This window comes from Vipera berus (genome assembly GCF_964194415.1).
Source record: "Vipera berus genome assembly, chromosome: 15".
NCBI classification, from domain to species: Eukaryota; Metazoa; Chordata; class Lepidosauria; order Squamata; family Viperidae; genus Vipera; species Vipera berus.
In genome coordinates, this window is record NC_138218.1 from 1735194 (window position 1) to 1746860 (window position 11667).

Sequence of the window (11667 nt, forward strand, 5' to 3'; positions counted from 1 at the left end):
AGACTCTGAAGATGCTGAAGTTCCATCACAATTATTTTCCCGACGATGCTCTTTGCTGTGCCCATCGCTTCCTCTTGAGCAAGGGAATTCACTCCTTCCAAACAACAACAGTGACAGCTTTTAGGACCTCTTGAAACACCCTTGCACAGTTTTCTCCAACAGTCTTAATTTTATTTTAATCTCTAAAAAAAAATACATCTTACTCTTCTGTCTGCAGTCAACATTACTGCGCATGGAATGCTTCTGAATGAGATGCACAAAAGCTTTTCCAGCTAGGCGGCACTGCCACCTCACAGAAAAGGCTTGCAGTCACGTGTGTTTGTGTGTGTCCAGAGCTTCTTCCCTGCCCGAGGGAGCCCGTGCATGTTCCCAGACTCACCACACCGAACTAACTTGAGAGGCCAGATCGTCCCACCAGTCTTGTGCCAATCATTTTGTTGTCGGGGAAGGGAAGGGCCTTGTTTTCAACAGCTGGTTTTTGCTCATCACCTCAAATTTTCCCTTCCCTCTCATTATCTTGCTGGTCATCAGGATTGTTTCTTGAACTGGAAATGAGCCACCAGGATCTAGAAGACTCGCAAAGGCAACCATGCCCCGTTTGCTCATGCAGTGGGGATTCCAGATTTGTTTGAGAAATGTCACCGCTCCTCTGATGCATTAGGTGACAGAGATTGAAGAATAATCCTAATATTCACTTCGGTTTATATAGTTGTGATTGCCCATTTAGGTATTACTGCATTTTGATTTGGGGAGCAGCTATTGGTGTGGTCCCAGGGCCTTTAAAGGCCATTTGTAGCTCAGGATCTCGACCCAGATGGTGGGTTCGGGGTTTCGTCTCTCACGCTATTTTCCCCTCACCCAGAAGGCCTGCAGGTGCTCCTTTTGGTATCTCAGGGGCTTCAACGCCTGTTTGAGCTCCTTCTGGTTTGGGTGACAGACGGTTTCCATCATAAACTCTTCATCCTGAGTGTTTGGAGGACCTGTTGCTCTGTTGGCTTGGCTTGAAACCTTCTTAGGGAGAGGTTGCCAACTAACAGTTTTTTGGAGGTGGGATTTATTCCCTTGTTCACGCATTGAATAATGCATGATTGATTAATAGGATGGTTTAACCTTCGTGGTTCCAATTAGCATTTTTAAAATTCTAAACATTTATTTATTTATGAAATCTATTTGCTGCCCATCTCGTATGATTCCGAGTAGCTTATAAACATAAAAGCATTAAAGCATTAAAAGCATTAAAATCATCACTCATAGAAACACAGCTGATAAAATAATTAACAAATAAAATCATTAACAGCAGATGGCAAGGGAGGGAGCTGGACATGCAGGAAGGGGAGGGGGGATTATGTTTTAATTAATCAAACTCCAGTATGAAGCTCCAGTATGAAATATTAATCATTTCCATAATAAATGCAAATTAGGTACCACCTCCCCCCCAAAAAGATTTCCAGACCTGTAAGTGGGGTGCACTGGGGTTCTGTGCATGGTAGGGAGCGAGAGAGAAGGCTACTAGCTTTTCAGTAAAAAAAAAGTTAATTAATTTAATTGACTGGTTAACTAAACGTTGATAAACATCAGTTTAATTTGCGTATGTAATTTCTAGAAGTAGTTGAATCCTACACACACACACACACACACACACACACACACAATATTCCTTGAGGTAAAAATATGTAGTGGAGGAACATTGTCCATAGGGTCGCGATGGGTCGGACACGACTTCGCAGCTAACAACAACAAAAAATATGTAGTAGTAGGATATTAGGAGATCTCTTAATCTCCTTCCAAATTCAAAGGGCGTTTTAGCAGAGGATGTAGTAAAAATTTACCTGGAGTTTCACCAATGGGTGGCCGCAATGAGTCATCCGCGGGGCCTCTGCTCGACGATGATCGGAGGTGCACCTGGGCCAGAATTCAGTGGGTAGAGATGCCTCAGTCTGTCCAAAGGGCACCCCGGCTCTGCCAGCTGCACTTGCTGCCATTGGGCTGCCAGGCGCTGGTGTCCCTCCTGAGGGACCCCAACTGCTTCTGCCCATCCTGGAAGAACAGGCGGGGGAGATGTAATCCAGACCCCTTTGAGGAAGACCCAGGAAGGGCGCCGTCTCGGTCTCGGTGCTAAAAACCTGGCCGTTCCCTGAACCAAAGGTGGGATGCAGCCCCTCAGGAATTTTATCCGAAATTTCTTCCAAGGAAGTGTTCCACCCGGAGTCTGATGGTGCTGGGCGGCCTCTGAACTGAATGAACGTTGTGTCAGGTAGACGGCCACTCCACTTCTCATTGGAATAACTGGAAAGAAGTTACTTTTAGGTCTTTCTGCATCAGAAAAATTTAGGAGAGAATAAGATCAGTGGGTTAGGACACTGAGCTTGTCGATCAGAAGGTCGGTAGTTTGGCGGGTCGAATTCCTGAGTGCCGCGTAACAGAGTGAGCGCCTCATCCCAGCTTCTGCCAACCTAGCAGTTCGAAAGCACGTAAAAAATGCAAGTAGAAAAATAGGGACCACTACGGTGGGAAGGTAACAGCGTTCCATACGCCTTTGGCGTCTAGTCATGCCGGCCACATGACCATGGAGACGTCCTCGGACAAGCGCTGGCTCTTCGGCTTTGAAACGGAGATGAGCACCATCCCCTAGAGTTGGAAATGACTAGCACGCATGTGCGGGGGAAACTTTACCTTTTAAGATTAGTGATGTTTAGTAAGACTTTCATTTTTTTAAAAAGAGCTGCTTTCGAAAGAGACCTGTTCTGCCTTGGAAGGAAGGAGAAAAAAATCTTTCTGTGGTTCTAAGCACAGGGGACTTTCTGCCAGTCCATCCTCACTGCTGTAAATAGACATTACTACGGAAGAGTCAGTTGCCATCTGTGAGTCTCTTGTGAACAGGTCCTGATCCAGGACAATCCATTCCATCTTCTAGTTCCTGGTCGCTCCTTCTAGCCTTTCATCTAGCATGCTTCTGCTTGCCTCAGTCAGTCATATTGACCTGTCTCAAGACAAACACGGACAGGAGTCCACATAACTGGTTGGTAAAACCTTTGTTTCTTCTTATCGTGTGTGTGTATGTGTGTGTGTGTTAAATTGACTGATTCTGAGCATGTGTGGACGCATTGCCATTCCCTTCTGGCCCACTCAGTCCCTTCCCACAGTAACTAATGAACACGAGGGTTTTGTCTGAAAGTTGTTTAACTTCGGCATGCAATACAAAATATAAAGTGAGCATCTGATGCATTGGGTAGCCTAATCTTTGACACAAACACACAGGAAAGACTCAGATAAATCCATGGAGGAAAAATCCAAAATTCTAACATGGGTGAGTTATCTACGGTTAACCCAACATTCAAGTTTTCTAACGTCTTGGATCTTTCCTAACTGTGGTCCTAATTCTTATGTGTCTATGTAATGATCTTTCTAATTATTGATTATTCTGCCAATTGTAGGGTTTTCAATTATTTCCTACATCCTGAATGTTGTCAAAATGAGACCCATTTCTTAGGTTAGGATTTGCCCACCCTGAAACAAAAAAATCCCATTTAGTTTTCGGAAACCATGGTGGCTGTGTTCCTTTTTCAAATGTAGCTAAAGCGTTCTCTGATCCTCCTCAAGGTGGTCCAAGAATACTGTGACACGCTTTGTGATAACTTGTGCACTTGGGGGTAAACTTTCTGCTTGCCCACCACCTCTTGCCTTGGTCTGCTTCTTCCTGGTCTCCTTTCCCGCTTCTCCTTAGCTCTCCTACGTGGACGCTGACGGCAACCCCATCGGAGTGGTTCAGATGACTTTCCTGCGGCTCCTGAGTGCGTCGGCTCACCAAAACGTCACCTACAACTGCTTCCAGTCCGTGGCCTGGCATGACGCCACCGCGGGCAACTACGAGAAGGCCCTGCGTTTCCTGGGCTCCAATGACGAAGAGATGTCGTATGACAACAGCCCTTTCATCAGGGCGGCCCTGGACGGCTGTGCGGTGAGTGGTGGTGCAAAGGAGAGGCTCCTGGGGTGGGGGGGAGGGGGGCTCAGAGCCCTCTCGTGCAACCTCGTGGGCTGCTCACGTGGATAGCGGGACCACCTTCTCAAGCGCCTGATTATCTGAGGGGGGCAGGAGGAAAAGAGAAGAGGCAATAAATTAATTTTTTTGACTAATGTCTGAAAATAATTATTACTGCATATATTAGCCATCAACTAAAAGAGCTTAATTAAGTGTGATATAATAATGTGTATTGTTGTCGCTGATTAGAATTCATTAAGTGCAACAATCAGTACTGGATTTCCAGTAAAAGTCTGACTTTAAGCACAGAATATCACATTCACTAATATCACTAACAGAGATTAGGATGAACGGTCTTTGGGTGGATGAATGAATGATCCATTTAATTTGGGGGGAGAGGAAGTACATGGGGCTCCATCAGAGTGGTCTTGACTGGGATTCTCTGGTGGGTACCTGTGTCATACATCTCAGAACAAACCAAGTTTTTTTTAGGTTTTTCAGGTTCCTTGGTCTGAACAGCATCCTATACAAGAGTGACAATTTCACGTGTCCCTCTTATTAAAGAACCGAATGAGAGACACGACGAGAGTCTTGAAAGCAGTCCCAGGGAAGAGGGAGGGGGCAGATCCCAAGAGCCAAGAGGTTTTACAGGGAGAGATCTGAAGTTGAAATTAGGAGGGATCTCCGGACCTTGAGAAGGACTCTGACCTGGGGGAGAGGGGTGGACGGAGAGAACCTCTGCGGTCTCCTCCCATCCTACCGTTTGGAGAAAAAAGATGGAAGATTTCCATAACTGATGTGAACTTAGCTAACTTTGCATTTCAAAATTGATACTTAATGGAAATGCAGAATTCACCTCCCAGAGGCTTGTAAGGTGGTTTGTCAATAAGATGGAGATTTACATTCAGACATAAAGTCTGTGCAGAGCTGTCAGTTTCAGCCTCCAGAAGACTCTGCAGAGCACATGAAAGCACAAAAGCAGCATCTGCCTGCAACCCCCTAAAGCTCTGGCCTCTGCCAAGGGTCGTGGGGCGCAAGGGTGTGTTGTCCCCAAAAGGGCTCAGCCTGGTGCAGAGGCCAATCAGAGCCAGAAAGGAGTGACGGACTTTCACTTTCCAGCAAAAGGGTCCCAGCCACTAAAGGAGCTGAGACTCTGAACAACAGCAAAACACAACCTTTTATACCATTGATTTTCAGAAATAGGGAAGTAAAATTTCACAAAGCTATTTCCCTTTTTGAAGTTCTTTTAGTCTTCGTGTCCGCTTGTCTGTGCAGTTATGCCTTGCTTGAGCATGTTATTTTGCCCCTATAGAGTTATGCCTTCTGCCTGCGGTTTCTGCTGCTTATTTTCTTGTTGCCAGTTCTTATAATTATCTAATTTTGAGTAGGTGTTGTTACATTTCCTCCATTTCAAACTGACACCTTATACAGTTACATTCCTCCAGGTTTTCACTCTTTCCTACGATGGGGGCGTACTGCTTCTTAATAGGTGGCCTTTCAGGTGCAGCCAGTAGCCACGTGATGCTAAGGAAAGGAGGGAGGGGCCATTAGCCCCCAGGGCCCCTAGAGCACTTTTTGGGGACCACCTGCAAAATCTTCTTGGACCAGAGGGAGGGAGGGAGGGAAGAGAGAGAGGGAGGGAGGAAGTGAGAAAGGGAGGGAGGGAAGAGTGGGAGAGGGAGAAAGAGGGAGGGAGGAAGAGAGAAAGGGAGGGAGGGAAGAGAGTGGGAGAGAGGGAGAGTGGGAGGGAGGGAGAGGGAGGGAGGGAAGAGAGAGGGAGGGAGGGAGGGAGGGAGGGAGAGAGAACGGGACGGACAGGGGAAGAGAGAGAGGGAGGGAGGAAGTGAGAAAGGGAGGGAGAGAAGAGTGGGAGAGAGGGAGAGTGGGAGGGAGGGAGAGAGGGAGGGAGGGAAGAGAGTGGGAGAGAGGGAGAGTGGGAGGGAGGGAGATTGAGAGAGGGAGGGAGGGAGGGAGAGAACGGGACGGACGGGGGAAGAGAGAGAGAGGGAGGGAAGAGAGGGAGAGTGGGAGGGAGGGAGGGAGAGAAGGGGAGGGAGGGGGAAGAGAGGGAGGGAGAGAGAAATGGAGGGAGGTAGACAGACCTCCAGCTAAACATAAAGTCATACATAGATTCATACGCTTGTACACAAATGCCTTATATCAAGGAAAACTGTTGGCAAAAGCAGTGTGTGTTAGGCAGTATTTTGAACAAAATGTATATATTTTTAAAACATGAACAAAAAGATACAAACCTTAATGGGAATTCTAAAAAAATATTTAAGTTACAGCAGGCCAAACTTGATATGCAGTAAACACAGACTGAAAGAGACCCAAACCGACCGGCTTCGCCATCCAGCGGTTCAACTGGCAAGGGCCAAGGTTTGCAGCTTGCTGCGCATTCAGTCCCAGCCAGATTTTTTTTAAAAAAATAATCTAGCTCAGCATTATTTCCTGTTGCTGAACAGCAGAGCAGAGCAGAAGGAGTGGGAAGGTGTGTCAGGGAGAGTCAATAAAATGATAGATAAAGCCAGCCTGCTGCTCCGGGGCCCTGAACCGCCTCTTCTGCTGCCTTCTCCCTCTGCAGGCCAAGAAGGGTTACCAAAAGACGGTCTTGGAAATCAGCACCCCCAAAGTTGAGCAGGTCCCCATTGTCGACATCATGTTCAATGACTTTGGCGAAGCGTCTCAGAAGTTTGGGTTCGAGGTGGGACCGGCGTGCTTCATGGGCTGAGGGCCGCTCAGAAGACTCTCCAAAAGAGCAACTGCCTAACCTCATCGCGCCTTCTATTTTTTGGCTACTTTTTTTTTTTTGGTCATCACGTGCACGTTCTGAAACTGGACAGTTTGATGGGTTTGTCTTTTTACTTGTTCTCCCGTGTGCCCCAACGTCAATTTTGCCGCAAGACCCCCCCAATCCCAGTCAGAAACCGGACCCTGCTCATCACCGACTCCAGAATCACATGACCTAGAGCCCCCCCGGTTGGCCAAAGCAAGCTTTTCCTTCTCGGAGGCCGCCCCAGGGCCCCTCCGCTCTTGCGCTTCAACGCCTGCCGCCTCCTCGAAACCAGCACATCCCGCCGGGGAAGAGGCCTTCCTGTCAGCAGCTTCTCCGCATCCGATGGAAAAGTGCCCGGTGGTCGCCAGCTTCCCATCACTGGACAGTCCCTAAAAGGCCATCGAAAGCCCTCAGCCAGGCGATTCAGCCAATGCCTGATCTCTGTACAGACACATGGACGAAGAACTCTGAAGCCCACCCACCCCCACCCCCACCCCGGTGTGGATTCTCTTCTCTGCTGGGGTTTCTCTCAGAACCTGGATGGATCTCCGCCAGCCCCAGAGACCTTCCTCTGGTCTTGTTCTGCCACCAGAAACCGACCCCCTTTAATAATGCCAGGTTCTGACTGCTTATCCCATATGATAAAGGTGCTTCTATTTTTGTATTTTGTAAGTAAATATTTGTATATTATTATATTAAATATTAAATGTTTCTGGGTTCAAAACATGCATGTGAGTCCCCCCCCTCCCGTGCTGCACTGAGAGCGGGCAGCCTCCTTGGTCCCAGCATGGTCCGATGCGTCCCCTAAGACCACAGTAGGAATTGGCAGGGAACCGTCTGCTCCCCCCAGACTCAGGAAGCCGGTTCCCTCAGCCCCCCCCCCCACTCCCCAGCCCGGTCAGCCTTAGGAATGACACGCCTCACCCAAGCAAGCAGGGTTAAAATTAAGTGTGGCTGAACTTTGGGGGAACTGAGGCAGGCGTTTTCTCCAGACAAAGGAAAACGGCTGCCAGATCGTTGCATCTTTGCACCAAGTGCACCAGCAGTGTTGAAATTTGTCATCTCTGACGAGCAATAAAGATTTGTGGCCAGCTTCCCCCCACCCCGTCCTCCAGCCTTACGTACTGTGGTTCAGTGGAGAGATTTTTTAAAAAAATACCTTTTGCCAAGAAAATCTTATCTTCGTTCCATTTTGTTGGTGCTATAGCTGTTGGAGGAAACTTCCAGACCACCCTGGCTGAGCCCTGCCGGGGGTCTCTCCCAGCTTTCCCCTCATTTCAGCCCAGGAATACATCGCCCGTTCCCCCCCCCCCGCTCCCCCTCGTGACCTTGTATCATGTGACCCATCAGCCTGGACTCAGCGGTGTGTCCGACGACTGAGTTTTTACAGCCGGGCTGAGGATCTGGGTTTTTCTTTGGTAGCAAATGGCTCTTCGTGCAATGCCTACCAGGGTAAACATGCCAGATTTGTACTCAGTTGCTGAATATTTGTGGTGCTAATTTATGACTTTATTCAATGTACTGAAGTCAAGGCCAGACTTGACCTGTCTCTACAACTCCCCTCCTCTGTCTTTCCAGAGCAAAACTGAACAGTGCAATTGTGGGTTGTCTTTCTCCAGTGGGGAGCTTGCAGCACCCACCCACCCTCTTGCTCACTGCCCCCGTGAGTAGAAAGGGAGAAAGCGCCCCACACCCGGGCCTCGGCCTCGGGGTCAAAGGGAAGGCCATCGCCGTGTCTGAATGGGAGCCCTTGTGGGATGCCTCTTCCTACAGCCTTCCTAACCCAGGGAAGCTCCGGGGGCGAGAGTCACCGGCCAGCCTTTGCATCTGTAGATTCCCCTGCTGGGCTGGCTGACTTTCCTTCTGCCCTTACTGGGGACCCTGGCCCCTCCCCTGCCTTCCTTCTCCACCGAAGGAGCAGGAGCTTCCGAGAGTAGCTGTCCAAATATTGCCCGGAGGGCCAGGAAACGACGCCTTTCTGGTTGAAAACAGCCCACTTTGCCCTCTGAATAGTCCTGCTTGGCCAGTCGTGGCCTTTTGTCTCTTGAAGCGGTTGGGGGGGCCTTCCCTGCAGCCCGCTCCCACTCTTCGTTGGCAGGCAGCAATGCTCTGTCCCTCTCCTGGCCAGCCTCCCGAGGCGCACCGGGTCTTCGGGGATTGGTGAGCTGTAGATCCTAAGCTGGAGCATCCCTCCGCAACAGATTCCCTGGAAGTCAGCAGTTCAGAAGCTGTTCTGTATCCCCTTCCCCAAGTGGCAACTTAGGCACAATGTTCATGGTGCTCTTTCCCTTCTCTGGGGAATTTGGGGGGAATCACCGCATGGAGGGTGGAGAGCCAAGATACTCTCTCTCTCTCTTAGGTCATGTGATTCTGATCTGATTATTTCATCTCCCTTCCTTCCTTCCTTCCTTCCTTCCTTCCTTCCTTCCTTCCTTCCTTCCTTCCTTCCTTCCTTCCTTCCTTCCTTCCTTCCTTCCTTCCTTCCTTCCTTCCTTTTTTTGGTGCTTCTATCAAAATCCTACAGAGTGTTGTAAAACTGTACTGTTGCGTCTTTCATTCCTGTTCCGTTTTTTCCTTCCCTCCCAGAACACGTAGTTACCGTATATTGCAATAAAATTTGCTTCTTGTATTTGCAGACATATCTTTCTGTGTAATTTTATCCCCTAATATATATATATCATGACTTGAACAAATGTTGATAAAAAAAGTATGAAAACAAAGATTTAAATACATAGAGCCCCTCCCCCTTTGAAGTGAGGATGTGTGGGTATGAATCCCTGCATGTATGTACATGTGTACACACACACACACACACACTCACGTATGATCAGGTGACCCTATTTGTACAGGTTTCCAAATTCCAAAGTATCAATGCCCATTAGAGGTATTTTTAAGAAAAAAAAATTGAACCTGTGTAATAAAGGATAAATGTAATCGATATTTTTCAATAAACCAAGTTTACTGTTTCCACCTAACCCCTGTGACATGAATGCTTCTTCTGCCTGTGGGTCCAAAAACCTGCCCCACTTTCTTGATTCCCCAAACCAGCCCAGCCCGGGGGATGGGGTGGGGGCCAACAGAAGCTTCACCACTCTCTGGCCAGCAGGTGAGCGTCTTGAAAGGAAAGCAGTGAGGTGGGGCACAGAAATAGGGGCAGAGGGGTAGGCTGGCACCCTTCAAAGGAGGGAGGCCCAATTTTCTGACTCCTGCTCTGCAGAGGAGCCAACTCTTTCCATGCCGAGGGCCAGTGATACGATGCCAGATCCCCACAGTCAGGGACACTCGGCCCTCTCAGCAAAAAGAATTTCTATTCTGCCTTCTCCAGGAGAAACCATGCCATGGGTACAGCTGGCATCATAGTGGAAGTTCTCCCCAATGCCTCCTTTTCAAAGGAATCCTAATCCAGGAGAGGAATCCGCTTATGCTCCAAAGACCCCGAGGGCAGGGCAAGAAGTAACAGACGGAAGATTTATTAAAGAGAGATTCAACCCAGAATTAAGGAGAAAACCATGGAGGCTTCAGTTCTGATCTCAGGTCCAAGTTTCCAACTGATGACCCAACAAAGTAAGCACAGCCGAGGCGTTCCAATCTCTAATGCAAAACTTTATTGAGCACAACATATCGGCCCTGATGGATAGAAAACCAGCTCTGGTAAAATTGGCACCAGAACAGTAAATGAAAAGTACAGAAACTCCCTCCTGATAGTGCAGGCCACGTTCCCCAATTAAGCATCAGACAATTGTGAGATGCTTAATTGTGAGAGAAATCTTTCTTTACTTAGGAAACAATCTGAATGACCTTGATTCCCACAGCTCACAGCCGAAGCATCATGAGGTTTCTTTGAAGCTTGATATTCATCATCATCATCATCATCATCATCATCATCATCATAACAACAACTTTATTGTCACTTTGAATGTACACCCTCCTATATACACTCCTTGTTCATGACCAGCTCAAGTTACAGATCTTCCATTTTAGTCTCTAGGGAGTGAATGATGGAAAATGGGACAGATGGGCACAGAGCTCCATGTGGATCAGCCCTCAAATTAGCTTGTATTCCTGCACAACAACCTCACCTCCTTTCCTTTTTCTGATCCTGTCTCTTCCACCTTTTCCTTAAAGAGGCCTTGCTTCTTTTCGCCCCTGGAGCACGCTGCCGCCGCCTCCAACTCCTCCGAAAGCCTCTCTCTCTTCCTCTGGGCCTGCTGACAGCCTCATCCAGTTCCTTTGCCCTGGGACCTCTCCTCCTCGGCCTCCTTCGGAAACAGCCCTGATTTGCAATAGAATCCGTCGCTGGTCCAGCAGTCAGATCTTGCTGCTGGCAGAACAATTTCAAACAGCGCCAACAACTTTTAACGATCTCACCAACGGTTCAGAAACAGCTAGAAACTCGCCATGCCAGCAAAGATTGTCGGTCGTATGTTACCTTAGTTCCACCACGTTGCTCAAACACATTAAAACCATCCTGATCATGTGGCCTATATCCCTTAATATCCCTCCCAAAACTTTTCACCTTTGAGAGCCAATGCAGCCACAGCTGATCCAGGTGCCACCATCTTAGAACATCTTAAGAAAACTATGTTGTTCACAATGAAGTTTTGGGATTTAGACAGAAGAGCTTCATTCAACCACAGGGAGGGTGTGGGCCAGTCCGTCTGTGCAGCCACCTGGCAAGGGGGTTGTGGAGAAGAAACGATCTTGGAACATGGCTTTGAGCTCCCAGATGGAAGATGGGAAGTAAATGTAACATGCCAAGCACGGTGTCCAGGGTCTGTAGAGGGAGGAAACACCATGCTTGGCATTTCTCAATAGGCCACGCATGCTTCTTCAATTGGACCATCATCAGGACAAGACGTCCAGAGGTCATCAGCCAACCCCCCCTTCCCCATCTGCCAGGGTCATTCTGCCT

General features: G+C 48.3%; 1 protein-coding gene across 1 annotated transcript in view; it reads left to right on the forward strand.

Annotated features, from left to right (window-relative positions):
• Window positions 1-9722, forward strand: part of COL5A1 (collagen type V alpha 1 chain) — a 217147-nt gene extending 207425 nt beyond the window's left edge. Inside the window, exons 65-66 of the mRNA XM_081339577.1 lie at window positions 3725-3958; window positions 6564-9722. Of these exons, the coding sequence (XP_081195703.1) occupies window positions 3725-3958; window positions 6564-6710 (381 nt within the window). The 3' untranslated portion in view covers window positions 6711-9722. The remainder of the gene's footprint in view (window positions 1-3724; window positions 3959-6563) is intronic.
• The last annotated feature ends 1945 nt before the right edge of the window (window positions 9723-11667 follow it).